Source organism: Clarias gariepinus, chromosome 14 (genome assembly GCF_024256425.1).
Source record: "Clarias gariepinus isolate MV-2021 ecotype Netherlands chromosome 14, CGAR_prim_01v2, whole genome shotgun sequence".
In the NCBI taxonomy this organism is placed as follows: domain Eukaryota; kingdom Metazoa; phylum Chordata; class Actinopteri; order Siluriformes; family Clariidae; genus Clarias; species Clarias gariepinus.
This window is the reverse complement of record NC_071113.1, coordinates 7,618,648-7,642,263: the sequence shown is the minus strand read 5'-3', so window position 1 is coordinate 7,642,263 and position 23,616 is coordinate 7,618,648. Positions and strand designations below refer to the sequence as shown.

The 23,616-nt window shown below is 37.3% G+C and overlaps 1 protein-coding gene across 7 annotated transcripts in view; it reads left to right on the top strand.

Annotated features, from left to right (window-relative positions):
- The first annotated feature begins 9,282 nt into the window (after positions 1 to 9,282).
- Positions 9,283 to 23,616, top strand: part of mapta (microtubule-associated protein tau a) — a 35,977-nt gene continuing 21,643 nt past the window's right edge. For all 7 annotated transcript variants that reach the window (XM_053511609.1, XM_053511608.1, XM_053511607.1 and 4 more), the window contains exons 1-2: positions 9,283 to 9,348; positions 19,898 to 20,056. In XM_053511609.1, coding sequence (XP_053367584.1) covers positions 19,915 to 20,056 — 142 coding nt within the window. In that variant the 5' untranslated portion in view covers positions 9,283 to 9,348; positions 19,898 to 19,914. The remainder of the gene's footprint in view (positions 9,349 to 19,897; positions 20,057 to 23,616) is intronic.

Genomic DNA, 23,616 nt, shown 5'->3' with positions numbered 1-23,616 from the left:
AATAATAATAATAATAATAATAATAATAATAATAATAAATAAATAAATAAATGAATAAAATTGTCCATAAAAAATTTAAACCAATGTATCCTTAAATGTTCAATGTGACATAAAAAAAGAATAATAAGAATAATAAATAAATAAATAAAATTGTCCATTAAAAAAATCTAATCAATGTGTCCTTAAATGTTTATGGTGGCATTTTAAAATAATAATAATAATAATAATAATAATAATAAAATGAATGAATTACTTACTGTTATTATTATTATTATTATTCTTATTATTTTAATTGGTGTTATTGTTAATAAAAACACTACCAATTATTATTATTATTATTATTATTATTATTATTATTATTATTGTTGTTGTTGTTGTTGTTGTTGTTGTTCCTGTTATTGTTGCTGTTATTATTATTATTATTGTCGTTGTTGTTTTTGTTGTTGTTGTTGTTTTTGTTATTATTACTTTGATCGTAAGAACCAAAGTAATACCAAGAATATTGGAACCATATTTGCCATAACAGATTCCATCAAGGGCTTTATAATTTAACACACACACACACACACACACACACACACACTATATATATATATATATATATATATATATATATATATTAGTGCTGTCAATCGATAAAAAAAAATTTAACTAATTAATTTTTTGCAATTAATCGCGATTAATCACAATTAAAAGACTGAAACTTTTTGGATATGTAAATGTAAATAATTAATGTAAACTCAAGACAATGAAACTATTTAAATTCAAATATGATTGTTTATTGGAATTTTTGTTTAACTTGTAACACAGATTTTCTCATGTAAACAACATACCTGCAATAAACCATCAATATTCTCCAAATTAACTGTTGGCTTGAAAGCCATATTTATTACAGAAATAAAAACACAGGTATGTGCCATTTGTGTCATTTGAATTTCAAAACAATCAATGCAATTTACATTGGCGAGGCCCTGTAGAGATTGTTTCGGTGGGGTGTTTTGCTTTTAAGTGATATGTCAAAGACGAATTACTTCTCTGGTATCTAAATTCGGCTTTGCAAAATGTACAGATTACTTTTGTTTTATCCACAGAACCATCCGGCAGAGTTTTATACTAAAACTTTCCGTCTAAAAGTCCTTCCTTGGTCTTATCCATACTTCTTTGCACGTTGAACACACGTCGGCCACAACAGGAAATAAAAAAAACTGCAACCGCGTTAATTGCGTAATTTTTTTTTAATGCGTTAAATATTTCAAATTAATCGCATGCGTTAACGCACTAACTTTGACAGCACTAATATATATATATATATATATATATATATATATATATATATATATATATATATAATTTAACACACACACATGTTTAGGTGTGGGGGTGTGGGGGTGTGCATTTCTGTGTGTGGGTGTGTATGCTTGTCTGTGTGTTTGTGTGTGTGTGCATGCATGTGTGCATGCGTGTGTGTGTGTGTGTGTGTGTGTGTGTGTGTGTGTGTGTGTGTGTGCCTTTTTTTAAGTAAAGTCCAGGATATAACCAAAGCCTGTGTAAAATGATGCATAACAAGAACTTTACTCAGTACAGTGTCTGCACATGCAATAATTAGGAGGTGTAGGTCACATGATATATGGTAGTAACACCATTCTTTGGGTACAAGAAATCAGAGTTTAATGCCCCTCAAAATAATAATGGCCTTTATTTCAAATTTCTTCATGGTCCAACTGAAACTTACACTACAGGTGTTAGAAACACCTGTACACCTGCAAATTCTTGCAGTTACCGGTCAAAGAACAAAAAAGTTATTGTTTCAAACATTAGAATGCTGAAAAAGTGTGATCTCTGTGACTTTAAATGTGGCTTGTGGTTGTTGGTGCCAGATGGGCTATTGTGAGTATTTCAGGAACTGCACATCTCCTGGGATTTTTAAACACAACAGTCTCTAGGGTTTAAGCAGAAAAAAAAAATTTAAGATTGGTTCAAGCTGCCAGGAAGGATGTAGTAATGCATATCTTTTTTTTACATTTACAACAAAAAAGTTCAGAAAAGCACCAAATTTAGTTCAGGTTCCACTCCTGTCAGCCAAGATCAAGAAACTGTCATAGGCTCAGACTTCCCTAAACAGGACAGTTGGGCAGTAAGAAACAAACAAAAAAACTAATAAACACTCATTCCTAATAAAGTGTCAGAAAGTGTATATGAGCGTTTGAGTGACATACTTTTTAAAAGTGATGGTGTGTGTAAAATGGGTCTTTAATGCTTGATGATGTAATAGCTTTAAAGAAAACATGCCATTTAATCTATAGGGATCAAAGAGTAACCCACTGTGTAGACACATGATAGCATCAAGCAATGCACACAAAGATGTGCCTGGTGGCATAGTGGTTACTGCTGAGGCCTCGCACCTCCAGGGTCGAGGGTGCGATTCCCACCTTAGGTCCGTGTGTGTTTTTGTCATGTGGCCTAAAGTTTCCTGGGATAGGCTACAGGCTTCCTCCGACTCTGTATAGGATAAGTAGTATAGGAGGTGAATAAATGAACTCTTGCCACTGAAAAAAATAAATATTTAATTCTCACACTTCATAGCATTTTTTATTTACCGGACAACAAAAACACCTCTGGTGATGCATCATAAGTGATGGATAATAAATCTGTGGAACATCTAGAATGGTTGCATGTAAAAGATTGTACTGTATTAGGCTAAACATTTAGTTCACTCCTTACATACAGTATATGTCTTTGATGTTTTGTCCCTTCTGTAACAGATGAGTAAAGGTTCCTTAAAGAGGCACTGTCACCTTGCACCTCCAGGGTCTGGAGTCAATTGTTTTTATGCCCTGCAGTGGATAAACCCTGTCTAGGTTGTACCCCGCTTTGTGCCCTAAGTCTCCTGGGATAGGCTCCAGGCCCCTCTACGACCCTAAATACAGGATGATGATGATGATGATGATGAGCTGTATGAGTGAGTGAGTGAGTGAGTGAGTAAGGAGACAGCTGACTTGACCTTAAGGCATCACTAGAGGGAGGCATAGAGCACTGTCTTAATCATAATCACTGGCCATCAGGTCCACCTGTCTTGAGTTAACCTTGGCATAGACATATACAATCCCCTCCATAAGTATTAGAATGACAATACACAATTTTAACTATACATCAAATACACCTCAGATTGAGATCCCAAAATGTATATAAGATGACAGATCAGAATCACAGGTTTCATTTCATGATCTATATGTAATAACGAGCTTAGAAAATGGCACCTTTTTAACTGAGAATTTTGACTGGGTACCAACAGGAGCATGTAAGGAACCAACTTCACAGAGAGAGTCACTTTTACTTTCACTGAAGGCGGTAATTTTAGGTACGCATACAACCGACTTAAAGGTAAAAAAAAAAAAAGGAAGAATAAAAGTGATAATTTTTACATTAAAGACAAAAAAAATTAATTGTTTTAAACTGTTACTACTTTTGCAGCATTTTTTTTTTTACAACAAGAGAACGATTTAACAACTGAATCAAAGATGGGACTGTGCAAGAAATATTAAAAAAGAAAAAAGGTTGGACAGAAGTTTTTAACACATTACCAAACAAAACTACAAACATGGAAGGCTTAGAACAACAACCCTGCATACATTCAGGTTTTTTATATTCCAATTTTATGCAAAATTTAGATCAAAGAACAGGGACTACCATGTCTGTACAATTTGGCATTGGGGAATTCTCAGCACAGCAATGTCACTGATAGGTTAGACTGGGTAATCCAAGTACAAGTGTAGCAGGAGGAGTAGCATTGTTGGAAAATTTTAAACACCTCAGTGTTTTTGCTGGATTAAGAAACAATCAAACAACGTCAAACACCCAGGCAACAACCCTGAGGTCTCCAAACAGATAGACAAACTCACTCACCATCTGTAACACTGTATACTGTATGTCCTGCATACAGGGTGATGGGGGACTTAGAGCCTATCCCTGGAGATGGGGTACACCCTGGACGGGGTGCCAATCCATTGCAGGGCACACACACACACACACACACACACTCGCATGCTCATTCACACACCACAGAGCAATCTTGGAAAGGCCAGTTAGCCTAGTCTGCATGTCTTTGGAAAACCAGAGTTCCTGGAGGACATTAACCCCCCAGGCATGTGGAGAATGGAACCAAGAACCTGGAGTTGCAAGTCGACAGTGCTGACCACTATGCCACCATGCCTCCAAATTTGTGGTGTAAAAGCCTCTTGAGAAAGCCTCTTACACCATCAATGGTCAGCACTTTGCTTGAATCGGATTGTTCCCCACTTGTTAGTCTCATTGGGTAAAAGCCTCTCAATTAAAATAAAGAACGGTATTTGAGAGCAAAATCATTACTCATAGGAGTTGAATGCAGACTTGACAGGTTAGATGCAGTAGCTCTCTGTACACTTCTGACAGGCACAAGCAGATCAGTTCCAGGATAAGAATAAAGTGATAAAACTCCCTCGCCAGCCAGGCACTCCGTGCCTGAGCCAGACAAGTACTCTGTTCTTGTCTTGGTACTTTATTAAAAACAACAACAGATTTTGTCTGAATGTAACACATGACATGTACAAATGAGTTCAATTCATTAATCTTAATCTTTACATAAACAAACAATATAATGTTTCCGGTTAGATTCCAGGCCTCATGCAAGCAAGTAATATAGGCAGCTCTATGTCATTACCTCTTTATCCAACTTTAAAAAGGGTTTAGTGGGAAACCAACAGTTGCTAGGCTACTACCGGGCACAAAAACAGGAATGTCCCGATGTGGAAGTGAAGATGGAGACACAATGACGGTGTAACAGGACCAGAATCCAGCAGAGTTTTACCAGCTTTTAAAGTGGAATAGACTTACTATCATGGACTCGAACATTTAGTCTTTCTTTTTTCTTAAAGCTAAATGTATTCAAAGTGTTAATGCAAATAATTTGAAAAAAAGAACGAAAGAGAACTGTACTGTATTGCTGTTAAAATTTTTTGTCATGAATGGGTCACACATACCACCTAGTGGTGTGCAAAAAGAAATGATATGCTGCAGTATAAGTGGGTGTTAGGCAGGGTGGCTTTTAAATCAATGATGTCCGGCTAATAATAATAATAATAAAATTATAATAAGTTCTCTACGATTATAGCTTTATCTTTTATACCCTTTATATTGGATTTTTATTTTGTTTCTATATCTATGTAAAGGAAATGTAATCTAACAAGTATCAATTTTATTTTAATGTTAATTTTGTTTTATGATTCATATTTTTTTACTTAAATGTTACATTAGTTACATTTTCCCGTCAATTCTTTGAATAGTAAGAGGAAAGCATTACTTTCCTTAAGTAACTTTATTACTTTATAATAATCATATTTAATATAGCAGGCCTTAAAAGCCATTGTTTTAAAAATTGTAATTAAAACGTCAGTGCCTTAAAAAATCAGTTACTGTTTGGCTTGTGACGTCATCGGCTTCTAGATTGTTCTTTGACTGTCATGTTCTTTACTGACCCCTACTGGCCAAACATGGCATTTTATACCATATCACCCTGTGACTGATTTAATTGGGTTATTAAATTATCTTCATTACCTATGTGACCATTTTTTTTCCTTTTTATTAGGAAAAATAAATATTTTTTTCTTCAAGGCACAACATTTATTTGCACTTTGTCTAAACACTTTACAGATATACTGTGTGTGCACTACTCAGAGTCCAATTCATCTTTTTTTTTTTTTTAAGAGCAGAGTTTTCATCACGTAATATTAAATGCTGAATGCTGTCCTGATGCTAAAAAGCAGTGACACTAGATTCATACAGCCTGATCTGGACACACACACACACACCTACCAAACTGTGGAGCCTGGCCCTGGGACAAATCCCTTTCCTCAACTGTGGGAAAATAAAGTGACAGATGTTTTCCTGGGCTCGTTTCCAAACAGAAAATGTGGGTGTGTGAGAGAAAGAATAAAAAAAAATAAAGTCCCCAACATTCAAACATTAACTTGAATGAGAGAAAAATCTCATGGGATTTCCTAGCTGTGCAAAATTTCTCAGGCCAGTGAAGTCTGATCAACGCAAACACAAGATAAGAGAATAAATGAGGAGGAGTGGAAGTAAGGGAAAAAAATAAAGGAAATAAGTAAGGAAATTACTACTGTGTCATCATAGCCTGGTCATCTTAATATTAAATATTCATCCATATAGGGACTGTGAAACCAATGGTGACCATTGTATTTATTCCCATGCACACAGACCCCAAGGAGAGAGTCAAAGGCGCACCCAAGCCAAATGATTAAATACTCCATGCACACTGAATTAAGACCATTGGCATATCTATATGGCAATAATCTGACAGTATTATAATACTGTATATCATAACAGAATATTTATAATGTATACTTGTTATTTTAAAGCAACTCCTATGTGGTAACCTTCTGGACTGGTTATGAAGGCTCCTCACTAGGCTTTACCAATTTAATATGCAAACCATCTACCAGCACTTCATTATTCTGACCATTGTAATTTTGTGGCACTGTTTTCTGAAAAATTGGTTTGAACCACAATAGTTGGAGTGCATTCTGTAATCCCAACAGCTGTAGTCATGCCTGCATGGACACTGGAAGTTAAAACATGAGTACTGCTAATGCACACAAATCTGACCACTTTATTTAAAAAGTCTGCAAACACGAGCATCCCAGAATCATATACAACACGATTCATGAGTGAAGCCAAAATCAGCAACCTTTTAGTCTGTACCAGGTACTTATAGCACAGAAAGAAAAAACAATTCTGGTGTTTGTATACTTTTATGCTAACTTGTTTGCATGAACTTTTGGAAATGTAGTGAATATGGTCTGTAAATATGTTTACCTTATAGTATTTATACTTATATACTTATAAAAGCAAGCTAATGACCAAAACGTTTACAAACTCACTAGCAGTCTTTCGCAAATTAAATAAAATCTTATTTAAACCTTCTTTTAATTAATAATGATTCACGATAAAATCTGATTGTTATTTCTTTTCAGTAATATATAGAACAATCTGAAACATACTCTTTTCCATGTCCACTACTTAACATTTGGTGAGAATGCATATAGTGATACTGTTGAGGAGACTAAAATCCATAAAAATGAACAGCAGAATAGACACCGGAGATGCCTTTTTCTTAGTGGCTTTATATTAACTTAGAAACTGATGTGCAACGGAAAGCCGGATGTTATGCAATGCTAAGTTCTATATTAAGCTTTTCATTAATTCATCCACTGGAACCACTTTATCAGAGCATATGCCGGTAACACTGGATGTAATTGCAGGGCACGGTGATCACAGTTCTTATTAATTCTAAGTACCTGAATGTTTTTTGGAGGAAACTAAGCTCAGGATCAAACCATGGACCATAGAGCTTTGAGGAAACATCACTGCATTATTCCTGATTATTTTCTAAGCTGATTAACAAAAATCTTGTAAAGATCTTGTATAAATATATATTAGATGTTTATTAAGTGTATATATACAGTACATTTGGGCATGTACTGGATTTCCCCCAAAAGTCAGAAATAAATGGGAATATAATGGCCAGTTATGTGTATCCAAATATCATTTGCATTTTATGGCATTTGGCAGACACTATTATACTGAGTGACTTATAATTATCTCGTTTATAGAACGGAGCCAATAAGGGTTAAAGGCCTTGCTTAATGGCCCAGCAAAATCAGCTTGAACTCAGAACTTAATCTGAGCTCATGATGCTCGAATGAGAAGGCTTATGTCTGAGCAACCACTTTCTACTCTACATACTAGTCAATTTAACAAGACTCGTTCTTTTTCCAGTCTAATATAATCTAACTAACAGTTATCCACATAATACAATGGGTCAGAGAATAAGAGTGAACATGTAGAGCATATATTGTAAATAATAACAGTGAAATATATTTTTTATTATAATCAGCACCCAAGGTTAACAAGGTTTTAACACTTTGATGTCTTACTTAACGAATTGTTTGCAAAAGAAGTTGAATTTGTCTGCATAGGTTTAGGGTTATATTAAAGAGAGCTAATGACCCTTCAGATATATCATAGTTGTGCCTAAATACTAACTACTAAAAAATAACTACTTTTAAGTTTTAACTTTATCGTTTCCTTTTCTACATATTTTGAAATACTGTTTTATCTATGATAATTTTGCTTGATAGATGCTGTATTTATACTGTGGCTTGATTTCCACCTTGGATCAGTGTGCATGGAGTTTGCATGTTTTCCCCATGCTTAGTGGGAAATTACAGGCAAGTGCAGTTAGAGAAATGAGCAATGTCCAAGAACATGCAGAACTATGTGCAAAGTACCAGAGGTGTGCAACATGTAAGCACTGTGTAAATGTGCAACGTGATGAGTAGTGTGTTACCACGAATGTAGGGAGAGTGTTTACTGTGTAAGGGAACAAAAGTAAATGAATGAATCAGATTCTTTATCCCTGTGTGGTGTTCTGATTGAGGGTCCTGCGGGAAGAAGCTTCTCCTCAGTTTCTCTCCGTCTTGGCCCTTAGGGAACGGAAGCACTTTCCTGACCGCAGCAGACAGAACAGTCCATTGTTGGGGTGGCTGAGATCCTTCATTATCCTCCTGGCCTTGTTCCAGCACCGCTTGCTATAGATTGGGTGCGGGTCATGGAGCTCGGTGCGGATGATGCGCTCAGCTGATGGCACCACCCTCTGTAGAGCTCGTCTGTCCTGCACGGTGCATCAGGTTGTGATGTTTCTTGTCAGGATGGTGGAGGAGTAAAAGTTCTTAAGCATCTTGGAGGGCAGTCTAAAGTCTAGATAGAGATGATGTCAGGTTGTTGTTGTTTTTTTACCATGGTGTGACTGGGCCGTGACCAAAAGTGGAAAGGAACTTTACTATGAAAAACCCTACTTTGAGCTAAATAGAGTAAATTTGAAGGTAACTACTTTTTCTCAAGTGTACTGTACATGTGCATGGAGAACTTTTAATTTCACTTTAATAATATTTGCCCTAAGGAATCTCCACATGTACTCATGTAAAGGATTTGTGTACTTTGCCCACCTCTGACCGTGACAGAAAAAAAGCCATATAAAATAAATGTAACTCCTTTTGTATTGGAGAAATCAACGTAAAGTAATTGTAATTTATATTGTATTAAAGTGTTTTCTAGGACGTACTGTCTGCCAGAGAAAGCACTGAGGGGGAGAACACGTGCGTAATTGGAGCACGGTCAGGGGATGTGATTCTAGCGCCCCCGGCCTCCATCAGGTCGCTGAAGGAACTGCGCCAGGCAACAGTGTGCGCGATTGCAGCTGCAGAGAGACAATAACGCCTTCGGCAGGGGCAGGTAAGCAATGCTTTCTCCATTAACATCTAAAATACTGGGTTTATTCATTATTTTGTTGCATTCGACGTGAATTACACCAGAAACGCTGCGTTTATGAATTGTCGGGTTTTAAAGGCGGCGCATGTTATTATACTGGGCTGCATTTCTGTCTTCTTTTTTTTTTTCATTTGCACGAGATGAGAGACCGTCGGCCCTGTGCATAATATAATTCATAGTAGTAGTAATAATAATAATAATAATATTTTGCTCGGAATAGCAGAGAAGATGATAAAATGCCCTATGAAGAAGGAATGGCTTAGGAATAAAACCCACCTTTCCACTGTAACGGTATTTATTATGGCAGTCCCACTCCCTTATAAATAAATAAATAATAAAAATAAATAAATAAAAACATGTGTCCCTGTGATTGACACGTTTTTCTCCCATTCTGTGATTAAATGGAGATAAAAAAAAATTTCCCCCACATGTCGGGTTTATTTTTGTTGCAGCTGCTGCTGTTGTAGGTTGTGTTTTTTTTTTTTTTTCATTGGACCATTGTGTGTTTTTTCTTCATCTAATGAACGCCTCGCCATGCGTAAAAAAAAGAAAGAAAAAAAAAAGCACAAAGCATCTTCTCATCATCATCATCATTATCGTTGCGCGGGCATCAGTTTGCGCAGAAGCGCGCTCCAGCCGTTGCATGTATGGATGGAAATGCAGTCCCTTTGTCGGCTCGAGACGGTTTTCCAGGCTATGTCATCGCCTATAGACATGCACCTGACTGTGTGGGGGGAAAAAAAAGAGAAAAGGCTCAGTCACAGAGAAAGCCGTGCAAAAGCACACCAAATGTGCATGAATAGATGTGTCTGAAGATTTACATATTGTCTATCTTATGCTTGCTGATGCACTATATAAGACATGCAGTGCTGATTATTAAGCCTGTTATCCTGCATGCACATGGACCTTAATTGGATTGGAGGAGGGGGTGAAAAGAGGCCCTGGCATTACTCTCAGTGGTAATTTTTGCAGCTATTCCTTCTATTGACAGATGACATCTTCACTGATGCATCTTAAAGCCATTGTTTTCCAATCCAGTCCTCAAGGGACTACCATAAGGTCTAGGGCTAGGTTTCTGCACCAGCACATGTGCATCATGTATTCATCGTTCTGCATTGCCCGGGGACTGGGAGGAAGCAAATATAGGCACTGTCTGGAATTTCTTGACGAAAGAATGCCTTAAGGTATTGCTGTATTTTGACCTAATTTAGATAAGACATATATCTGCACATCATTTGGTGATCTGTTTGAGAAAAGAATTGGAAGTGATCATGCATGGTGGCATTATGAGTGCCTTCTTGATGAAGAAACACTTTGTCAGCGTTTATGGTTGTTTATGTTCATTTCCTTGAAGGAAATTTTCTCCTAAGCACCTTGATAGAATACGATATGAGCATCTTGTTGTTTGGGATCCAAATCGCTAAACATCTGTAGTGCCAAAGGGTAGTCATTTCTATACTCGTAAACATTTACTGAATTTGTGGAATCAGTCATTCTGTTGAATCAGGTGTGTTAAAGTCATAAAAATCCAGTTAATGTGATTGGACTCTGTCTTGTCAGATCATATTTGAGAGTCCCTGCTGAAATGAAACTGACTTCACATTAGACGTGTTTACATAAATACAAATTTAGCAAAAAAGAAAAAAAAGAAAAAAAGGAGAGCCGGGTAAGTTGATTTATTTTTCCCTGCCATGGACATAGTAAATGTAAGTTTATTAATAACTCCTCTAAATCGTTTGGAAGAGGCTCTGAAAGCGGATTGTTTTAGAGTATAAAGTACTCTATCTTACTCTATAAAACATGTTTAACTGCCTTCACATCTGTGTTTTACTTTCATGTTTAATGCAGAGCATAAATGTAATAAGTAAGAAATGATGACAGCATTTATTTCTGCAGTTTGCACTACAGTTACAGGCAATTCACCAAGACTACTGCTGAACAAATTTAGAATGAGGATGTCACAGTCCCAGTAAAAGCAGTAGTTGCCTGTAAGTCAAGGCATGTTTATTTCAGGAGACAGATTAATGGGTTATTAGTTATGATTCATACGCAGTAATACATGTAAAATTTTAGTGTAAAAGCTTAATATTATTCTTCCTCACAACGCAGCAAATGTCCAAGCGACATAGGAGCTCAAACGAGCAAGTCAGTGCAAGAACATTCAACCTACAGTACATGTGACAACATGCAACATACATTTCATATGTACAATATATGCCCTGCTTATAGAATGTGACTAAGGTTGTATTGTATGATTCTTTTGATGCAGCTTGACTGGATTCTCAGTGTATGCATGGTACAACACTGTTTATTTGACTCTGCCGTTCAACATCCTGATATCCTGGTGCCAAGAATCCCAACCCCCACCCTGTGAAAGTCCATCCAGCCAGTATAATGCAAGTCATAGACACATTTCAGATCAGTAGTCTGCAGTACTTGCAGTTCATGGACTTCCAGTAAAGAATTAGATGTTTTTATTATAAAGTGTGATGCACTTTTACTACTTTTTGGACAAAAATACTGTATTTAGACCTGGCTTATAAATATTTACTACAAAATTGTGTAATATTCTAAAACTGTAAATTTGGCATTGATATTGGCAGGCTTTCAAAAAGAAGAAACTTTTTCAGCGACTACTTCAAGCAGCTTTCTTGCATGAGTGTTTAATTGGAGCAACAGAGTGGAATTATGAATAAGCTCGATACATCATCAGGGTCCTTCCCAGACAAGCTGGCACGGCACGCTGAGATAAGAATCAGTGCCACAGGCATTGGGGATCATGTTTTTCATTGAAAATGTGCAGCTGCATAGACTTAGGCCATTAGACCTTCCAACGGAACCATGACGAAAAGAATTCCAGAAGTTCACATTTATGGGATTCCTCATGGTCCCGTTTCCCAGAGTGCCTTGCTGGGGCCTTTTAGGAATGCAACATCCTTTTCGCAGCTCTTTACTGTGTTAAGACACAACAGCTGTAAACCGATCAACAAATAAAAGGGTGAAAATGTTTTTCCCACATGACTGCCTCAGCTTACAAAACCACTTTAACTGCACAGACTGGCAGGAATGGTAATTGAATTGGAGTACTGATGGATGTTATCTCTAGTATTCTTATCTTCTATTCAGTATATTTAAATTTTCATTACCAGTGAAATGCAGTAAAACACAGATTTCAGTTGATATTCTTTAAACTGCATTATTTAACTGGTGAAAGGTGACTAGAACATGTGATGTTCGATTACTACATGAATATAACCAGTACACATTTGAGCAGTGTGTCATGGCAAATTTCTAAAACTGCAAAGCTGGCACAATTTCAGGGCTGGACTATCTGGTAAAGATAAATCAAAATTATTTCAGAAGGTTTTTTGACAAATTATATTTATCATATATCATATTATTTATATTTTATAGACATTCAGATGAGTCTCCAGTGGGTGTGTACAAACAATAAACATGGGGGAAAGATTCACAGCTTTTTTTTTAAATCCTTTTTTTTTATTTTTGTATTAGCCAGGGCTTAAACAAGCCAATTAGATTTTCCCCTATTGTGACCTCAAACAATAAAATACCCTCCCTCGACTTGAACAGTAGCTCATTTACATAGACACAGAAACGGTGTGTTAGGAGAAGGGGTAAAATATAGGGAGATCAAGGTATGAACAATGCATAATATGAGGGATATTCCCGTTGAAGTATTAATAGACACACTTTTGTGGAGATCTGAGAACTTTTTAAAGAAATTATGAAATATAGGACCTTTAAGGTTTGATAATAAAGAATCAACAAAACAGTAGCCTGACAATTAGCAAAGTAAGGGAAACGTATATTATATTATTGAAAAATTTTTAAACGGCAAAATATTATATAGATCTAATTGTAGACAAACCCCCAGTCAACTGACCATTCAGATCTGCCCTGGTCATAAATACAAAGTTATATAAGTTATGTATACCATCTTAACACAGGTTGATATGGAATGACCCATTTAGGTATTTCTTTCATATACAGTGTTCATGGACGTACAGTACTATGCAAAAGTTCATTTCTTGATATTAAATTAAATTATATTAAATTATGTGGATCAACAACCTCAGCAGCAACTTCATTTCCCCTCTTGTCCATTCCAGCCACTCACCATTCAGCAAAAAGCATCAGCAGTATACTAATCACCGGCCTGCTCGTCCGTCATCATCTGCACCTGTTTCTCACTGTTTTTTTTTTGTTTTTTTTTTGTGCTTGAATGATTTATAGGTTACTGAAACTGGTCAGGTACAGGGAATGGACTAAAAAATGAGAGCCACAAACTTGCCAAATATGAGTGTTGAGAAAGCCCTATAAGCCTGGAAAATTATTCCTCAAGACTACATTAAACATGCAAGAAATGAGCAGTAGCCCGCGCCTTTTTGCAGTACTGTACGTTAGAGCAACTATGTAATTGCTTGCTTCTTCGCAAAGCAGGTAGAGAAAGAGGATTAAAAAGAGAGTGAAAAAGATCTGGAGAGAATGGGTAGGTTATAAGATTGGGCAAAGAATACAGTGCTGACTGAAGCTGGGTCAGAGAGGCAAGGGCAGTCATCCATGAGGAGAGCACCCTGATCCTGTACCATCCTCAATCACACACAAGGGTTTTGCCATGTAATTCTGTTTTTTGCAAAACATATAATCTTTCAGGTGGTACACCACAAGCCCTGATGATTCAGTCTCAGGATCAACAGTGGCACAGACATTTTAGGACAAAACCTTTAATGGGCTTTTTTTATCACCAGATACCAGGGGAGCTACTGGATAATTAGATAGATAGTAGATAATTAGTTAGATAAATAGAAGTAGATAATTACGTTACCCAGGACTAAGATATGTGATCATGATGGAAACTATATCCAATTTTACTATATATCTATAGTGTCATGCAGTGTCAATACTGATGCTTTTGACATTTTTTGGTATTAAAACCTGTAATACTTTTAGTATTACAACTTGAAGTAATTTAGCTTTAATTAATTTCATGAAACTACACAAAAATAGCAGGTGTCTGTGGAAGGATCAAAATCATTAGCATAATTATTTACAAATAAAATGTTTAAAAGATATGAGTATCTCTTGTGTTGCTGTGAAACTCCTAAATTAGGTCTGGTGCATCCAGTTGCAGGAAGTGATATAATTAGTTGAATGGGGTCCACATTGTCTATTTATACACGTGTTCATGGAAGGCTTAAAGTTTGTTGAAGAACATACCTAAAAAAAGGCGTCATAAAGATAAGACTGGACAAATTCTGGAAATTTATATATGATTAGAGTTTATTTATTAAAACAATCTCAAATCCCTTGAAGTGTCGATAAATTCTGTGTTAAAAATGGAAATAATATGTCACGCCCATGACTTTTAATATAGGAGCTAGGTCAAAGTCAAAAGCATTAGTCAAATAAGCAACCACAAATCTAAAAGGAGTGAATACACTTTTGCAACTATGCACTTTTGCCAGCTAAAAGTATTCGGCCAAACATGTTAATTATTGAACTGAGGTGTTCTAATCAGGTCCCTTATTCCCAGTGAAGGGCTTCAGCATACCAAGACATCTTTTCTATTCCAACACGACTGTGGGACATGGTTTGATGGGTTCTGTTTAGAAGAACTTGACTGGCCCAAGCACAGAGCCCTGACCTCAACACTTTTGGGATGAACTGGAATGGAGATCTGTGAGACAGGTCTTTTTGTCCAGCATCAGTGCCTAACCTTATAAATGCTCTACTGAATAAATAAGCATGAATTTACCACAAAAACACTCTGAAACCTTGTGGACAGGAAGCTGTTATAGCTGTAAAAGGGGGACCGACTCCATATTGAAGTATATGTACAGTATTTGGATACAATGTCATTGCAGGTTTGGCCAAATACTTTTGTCTAAATAGTGAATATGGATTACTATCACACCTTAATATTGTTGAATAATGTGTTAATTTGTATCAAAATCGCAATTGCTGTAAATCCATTTCAGGGCTTTCAGGGTGAATACTCGCTATGCAACTCTATTTGAATCAGATGCGTTTCTAGGTCAGTGAACATGGCAACCCAGCAGTCTGGAAATGCAGCCATGGTTACGTAAAACTGTGGCTTTAGTGATGTCTTTTAAACTTGGTGACCCATCTTACAGTAGCATCCAGGCATAGCTTGTAATTATTCTTAGATACAGTACTTTGTTCGACACACCCTCGTAGTAACATGTCTAGAAACCCGTGAAGAGCAAATATCAGGTTGTCCAGCCATTTGGTATTCAGGCTGTGTCCTGACACTAACAAGAATTAAATATGTGCTACTGAAAAAAAAAACAGAAAACAGAAATGCCAGAGTGTTTGTGTGTGTTCTCATGAAAAAAACTCATACAAACTTGTTTGAGTTACATCCTGTACATATGGCGACCTGAACAGGTTTGTGTATTTCGTGGATAATAACTGTAAAATAAGGCGTGTCTTTTTATTGCTGTGTCAATATCGTTGTTTATCTAATCCTCCACGCCAACCTTCATTTCCCTCCTGCGTTGGTGGGTTTGCTGAAGAAACAGACTCTGGGCCAAGCTTGCATTCCAAATGCTTATACATACATGACACTGGTCCACCTTTGCGCTCCCCTCTAATAAAACACCAAACAAAGACACCTCCTTGTGTAAGTACGATGTGATCTCTATCTGTCCTTGAAGCTGAGTACTCAATCAGCAGGAAAAGACCATGTCATGTTGGCTGGTTTTTCATGTCCTTCTGTAGAGAGATGACCCTCACCCTGCCTATGTTATAGTTTGCAGCTAGATAAGCAGAAGGGTCAAAAACCCGATTTGGGTGGTTGACAAGCGAGGCAGTAAATGAGTGAAGAAGCAAATGGTCATCAGCCGGATCCTTGTACAAACATCACGTGTTCTGTAAGGTTTGTGTATCCTAATGGCGTATAAACCAGGTGAGATTTTTCCCACCAGGCAAAGTAGTTTCTTTCTGAATCCTGGAAGTGCATGCTCAATATTTCTTTCAGTCTCTTTTTCTTGTGTGAGACATATCCCGTATTTGGATGCCTGTGGAAAGTGTTGAGATGAAAAGTGAATGAGCAAGCTGTTTGTTTGGTGACAAAATATCCCTTCAGTTTTAATGATCTCCTAAAGGCTCGGGAAGCTCGGTCAAACAGTGCGTCTACTTCCCAAGGCAATCCTAATCAGGCACCCTGTGGAACCCGCTGTCCCTTTCCTTGCATGTCTAGACAGACATCTGTCCAGAATGTACGGTAAAGGATACAGTTGAGCTGATCTTGCTCTGTAACAGGGTTTAGGGCTTAGTCAAGGTCTTTCCACTTTCCCCCTACACAGCATTTCTAAGCATATGCCCTGAGGGTAGCATTCTTTCTAATGGAGGAACTGCTGCTATCTCTACATTTCTGATTGCATGTCTAGACTTGGACTTGAATATATAAGGAGAGACACATTAAGCTCAGAGGGCAAATGGAGGTACGTGTCAGAGTTTGTCTAGAGGACAGGGTTGCGCGTGTCACAACTGTGAGTGTGCTTTCAGCTGACGTGTCAGGCAGGATATATAATTATTTTGTATTTTGAAGGTTGAGTTGCCATTAGGGCTGTAAGATTTGATTAAAAAAACAACAACACTCACTTACTCATTCAGCGTCTATACCACTTAATCCTGTGTAGAGGACTGGAACGTATCCCAGGGGACTTAGGGCACGAGGTGGGGTACACCACACCAGGGTATCAATCCATCACAAGCGCACACACTTAATAAGGACAATTTTGGAACGCCAATTAGCCTAGTGTTTGGAATGTGGCAGGAAACCCACCAAAAACAGCGAGAACATGCAAACCTCTCACACAACAGAGGTCGTAATTAAACCTGGCCGGGAATTGAACCTGGACCCTGCAGGTGTAAGACTAACCACTAAACCACTATGCCATCTAAAAAAAAGCATGATTATTTTGACATGTAAAGCGATTGCATGATTGCATGATGTTGCATGATGTTGAATTCAGATGTATTCATTTACAGGCTAACAGCAAATAATTGGAGAAATTATCTCATTAAGAGGATATTTGCCAATATTGATTTATTAACTCAAAATTACAGTCGGGCAAAAAAGTATTTAGTCAGCTACCATATGTGCAAGTTCTCCCACTTAAAAAGATGAGAGAGGCCTGTAATTTTTTATTATAGGTATACCTCAACTATGAGAGACAAAATAAGATAAAAAAAATCCAAAAAAAATCACATTTTTTAAAGAATTTATTTGCAAATTATGGTGGAAAATAGGTATTTGGTCACCTACAAACAAGCAAGATTTCTGGCTCTCACAGACCTGTAACTTCTTCTTTAAGAGGTTCCTCTGTCTTCCACTCATAACCTGTATTAATGGCATCTGTTATCAGTATAAAAGACACCTGTCCACAACCTCAAACAGTCACACTCCAAACTCCACTATGGCCAAGACTAAAGAGCTGTCAAAGGACACCAGAAACAAAATTGTAGACCTGCACCAGGCTGGGAAGACTGAATCTGCAATAGGTAAGCAGCTTGGTGTGAAGAAATCAACTGAACAAGAACACTGATAATCACCCTCGACCTGGGGCTCCACGCAAGATCTCACCCCGTGGGGTCAAAAAGATCACAAGAACTGTGAGCAAAAATCTCGGAACCACACGGGGGACCTAGTGAATGACCTGCAGAGAGCTGGGAGCAAAGTCACAAGGGCCAATACATGTCCAGGTCCGTCTGAAGTTTGTTAGAGAGCATTTGGATGATCCAGAAGTGGATTGGGAGAATGTCACATGGTCAGATGAAACCAAAATAAAACTTTGTGTTTGGAGGAGAAAGAATGCTGAGTTGCATCAAAAAACACCATACTGTACCTTCTGTGAAGCATGGGGGTGGAAACATCATGCTGTGGGGCTGTTTTTCTGCAAAGGGACCAGGACGACTGATTCGTGTAAAGGAAAGAATGAATGGGGCCATGTATCGTGAGATTTTAAGTGAAAACCCTCTTCCATCAGCAAGGACTTTGAAGATGAAACGTGGCTGTGTCTTTCAGCATGACAATGATCCCAAACACACCGCCCGGGCAACGAAGGAGTGGCTTCGCAAGAAGCATTTCAAGGTGCTTTAGTGGCCTAGCCTGGCTTTAGATCTCAACCCCATAGAAAATCTTCGGAGGGAGTTGAAAGTCGGTGTTGCCCGGTGACAGCCTCAAAACATCACTGCTCTAGAGGAGATCTGCATGGAGGAATGGGCCAAAATACCAGCAACAGTGTGTAAAAACCTTGTGAAGACTTCCAGAAAACGTTTGACCGCTGTCACTGCCAACAAAGTGTATATAACAAAGTATTGAGGTGAAATTTTGTTATTGATGAAATACTTATTTTCCACCATAATTTGCAAATAAATTCTTTATAAAATGTGATTTTCTGGGTTTATTTTTCCTATTTTGTCTCTCATAGTTATAGAGGTATACCTATGATGAAAATTACAGGCCTCTCTCATCTTTTTAAGTGGGAGAACTTGCACAATTGGTGGCTGACTAAATACTTTTTTGCCCCACTGTATATATATAAAAAACAAACTCTACATAAATTCCAGATTATGTGTATATTACCTGTAATAAATTGCAGCCGATTGCAATTAAACAATTCTATATTGCAACTAGCTGCCAGCTTATGCAAGATCTTCTTACTGCCAAATGTAGTCACATGCAGTGATCAGTGTAGTGAGGACCATAATATAGGACTTTTGTATCTATGAGTAGGAACATTTCCTTTTTAATAGATGCTATAAATCATGACAGAAGTGCCATTAGCATTTCATTCAGTATATTCATGCTTTCCAGGCACTTTTATTTGAATGCCACCTATGATTTTAATGAAGCTTTTTTTTTGGGATACCTGAACGTTCTTGACATGCCCTAAACCATATAAATGCTTAATTGACTAATGAACTCTATTCACCGATGGCACTAAAAGACATGCAGTTATGAGTGAATTCATCTGTTTCTGTGCATTTGCTTTTACAATGAAGTAAGCAGTCACGTTTAAGAGGAAGTCTTGGCTCTTGGTGTAAGAGAGCACACTCACTTCTGCTTGAGTGTACTATTTTGGTGAGCATGTTTGAAACCCTATGCTGGACCTACATGTTGGCGCATATAAATAGCTTGGCTTGAATAGGCCTTGGGTCTGTTTACATTGAGCCTATGATCCCAGTAGAAGATGATGATGGTCTTTGTGAATGATTTCTATTGACACAAGCCCCTTGCTCATTATTGTACAGACATTTGGACTCCTGCAGATTTTTGTTGTGAGGTTACAGTATATTTATCTGGAATTTGACTGTGCTTGGGAAGTAAGGGCTTCTCTAAGACAAATGCCGATAAATTCTTCGTCTTTTCACTCTCTCTCTCTCTCTCTACCCCCCACCCTTCTCCTTTTATTCCCGAATTCCTATTTTGCCTCCCTTCACTATTTCCTCTCTACCCTTTCAGACTGATCCTTATTTGCCATGGACCAGCAACACGATTCATTCAACAGCCACTCTAACCACTGCAACTCAGCCAATGCAATGGCGAACTCCCTCGCTGACATGACCATCAACGACCGTCACCATGGAGAGCAGTTTGAGAATGGCATCAGTCCAATGAAAGGTGAGGTGGCTAGTGGGAAGTGTTTCCAAGCTGATCAAAATGTTGAAGTTTCTTTCTTATAACTCATCGAGGGTGCTTCTGACTATCGTAGGATTCTAAACAGAGATTGGTTGAAGTAAAGGCCAAAACAGGATACAGAATATGTAATATTTAAATAAAGAAAGAATATTTATTTTCAATAGTTGATAATTAAAAATAACAAGTATCACATTTTTTTTCCTGGAGTTCATTTTTTATTTTATTTCTAACAACATACCGAACTATTAATTACATGAGACATTAATGGTGCTTAATGAGGGATAAAAAGAAAAGAAAACAAAAAAATACAATAAAGTTGTTGAACACTACCCTTGTCTCTCCATCCTCAGTCAAACATGAGGCTGCAAAAGATACAGTGTCCAATATGGTCCCTCTTGTGTTTAACAAGTTAATAGATATGTAGGCTACGGAGAAATATTACGCAAAACTAATTACGATCATTAATTCTTAAAATCTATGAATCAAATTTATCGATTAGTCATTAATCATAAACATCCCTTGTCCAAATGTTTTTTTTTTCAAAATATGAACTATATGCAGATAATATTTATTATTTTACAACACTATATTTAAAACCAATTCCATAATATTGACGTTTGAGAAAGCTTCATTGTCATATTTTAATGTCAGTCATCCGATTGACTCGGCATAGGGCTTAGTATTTTGCAAAGCACACTAAATAAAGTAAAAGGGCAAATGTAATTGTCTCTGAAGGAGAGATTGTCATGAGCAGATGAATCAAATCTGACACCAAGGTCTATTCCTAAACAGAGGTTATTGTGCAAGCATGGGATAATACTGACATTGTCATGAGAGTTTAAATAATATTTTGGATAACGTGTAATGGCTTCATGCACAGTATAGACTCGACAAATATTTTATATTATGGCTAATAAATATAACTGCTAAATGATTTTCTCCTGTTATATGTAAATCTGCCAAAATGCAGTGTGAATATAATTGAAGTGGTAATAACATACAGTTCAGATTTAAATCATCACATTGTTTTCGTGATTATGTTTTCTATTTTTGTGATCATAACGTCCAGATCTTTCTTATGGCTATCTATTTATTCTTATCTTTGCTTTACAGTGCAGCTGGTGGTTCAGTGTCATTTTGGTGTAGTCTTTTGTATACAGTTAATCTCTTTACATAAAGACAACAAGGCCATGCGTGACAAGGCCCTTAATCCAGGCTTTGCAGCTGTATGTTCTGTTTTGTAATCCTGGCATCTGGGTCAGTCTCCTCTAAGAACTCTGTACTAGTGCAGTATGTGGTACTGATTCAGCCCTGCTATAAACAGTGTGTATGTGTGTGTGTGTGTGTGTGTGTGCTTGTGTTATTGTAGCATAATGGCTTTTTGTAAAAAGACCATTACATTAAAAATAAGACAGTAGCATGGTTGGTTCTCAGTCCAGTTGAGACGTTCAAAAATGTAATCAGATTTTAACCGTTCCAGAAAAACTCTAAGATCTGGCTGTATTTCTAGTTTATATTGGTTGTTTATTAACTCACTAAGCAGTATGAACATGATCATGGTACAGAGTGAATTTTCCCATAACAACTGCAGTTCAAAGTGGCTCCACAGAAAGTCCGGATATCAGATTTCCATTTTAAATTCAACCCTAATGAGCAAGGCAGAGACGAGACGACAGTGAAACGGGAAAACTCCTTGAGGCAACAAGAGGAAGAAACCTTAAAGGCAATTAAGAATCATATTTCTTCGATAGCTGTGTATGGTGTAAGTCAATCATTGTTAACATTGTTAAAAGGAACTTAAGTCTAAAAACCATTAGTGGTTCAAATTTGATCCTCTTTTATCTTATGTTTTATTGGATCTTGAGATACCTCTGGTAACTGAAGTTATCAGTTATCAAATGTCTTTAATTAAAACTCGGTTCCCACTTTAATAATTTCTGTAACAGATTGCGACGGATTGAAAATCATGGCTTTGAAACACTCTGACATCATTAGCGATGGCGTTGCGGTAAAGCGATAGAGGCAAAGCTAATGTGAAATATGACACGGCACAGAAAAACAGACGATTTTCGATGGTAGAGTTCTGGTATATACTTGTTAAGTGTATAACACGGTGTCGACACAACATCCAAATCGCATAATATCTGAATTCTAACACATACTAAAAAATCTTTTGCATTGAAATTAGGTGCCCATGTGTCAAGCTTTGTTCATGTTTAAAGCTTCTAAAATAAGTTTGTATTGAAGTTTCCAAAATTAAACTTTGTTACCGCAACCTAATTTTTTATTCTTCAAAGTAGAAGAATCCTTTGCTTTGCGTTCACTCATGAGGTTATTACTTGCAATGGTTTTTCAACAATCTTGAAGGAGTGTTGAGTACTTGTTGCCTGCTTTACCTTCACTCTTCGGTCAAACTCATCCTAAACAGTCTGAGTTGGATTTAGATTGGGTGATTGTGGAGGCCAGATCATCAGATGCAGCAATCCATCACTCTCCTTCTTGGACAAACATCTCTTACATGACCTAGAGGCGTGTTTAGGGTCATCGTCCTGTTGGAAAACAAATGATTATCCCACTAAGTGCAAACCAGGTGGGATGGCATTTCGCTTCAAAATTGTATAGCAACCATGCTGGTTAAGCGTGCCCTCAATTGTGTCACTGGCAAAGCATCTCCACACCATCACACCTCCTCCTCCAGTGGGAACCACACACTCCATTTACCCTCTCTATGACCTTTTTTTTCATTGACCAAAAATCCACTATTTAACTACCTAGCAAAGATTTTTTTTCTGATTAGCCTCACTAACAACTAGTCACATTGTGTATGAAAGTGCTCTCAGTATTCAACATAGCTGTGATGATACATTTAACCTTGCACAGCATATCACAGTTATCAACAAAAATTGCAGTAACATATGAAAGTTTGCTTATAAGTGATAACAACCTGATGCTAAAAATTCCATGGCAAAAATCATGAATGTGGGAACTGGGCTTAAGACTTAAGAATGTAAACTTAGACTGTAGGTCTGCTCCTGCTAGCTTCTCATAATTTATTCAGTGCTAAGATCCAAAACGGCTGCAGAATTACTAGCAAGCTGAGACAGTGTTGTGATATGGTTAGTGAGAACTCTAGTCAGCGCACCTGATCATTTCAAAATTGTTAACTGTTGACTGCTGTGACACATCTAGGGAAAAATAAAATGTGGAAAGACAAACAGAGTGATGCAGCCGTGGTACTGACTGACAGCCTTTTACAAGTGTGCCAACCTTATGCACAGTAGCCTCCATTGTGTCTCACACATTCAAATGCTGTAAGCACTGCCATAATGTTCTCTCTTCACCTCCTTCACGACCCCTTCACACGATGGTGCGTAGCCTACAGCCCTCACGCGGACCAAAAAGAGACGTGTGTCCTCTTCACTACAAAAAGTCAGGACAGTTTGCGTTAAAGTGTACAATTAGAGGGTGGGCCAATTCCAAACAGGAGACATGTGATAGTCATGATGCTACCTTCTTAATTAAAAAAATGTCAAAATATAACT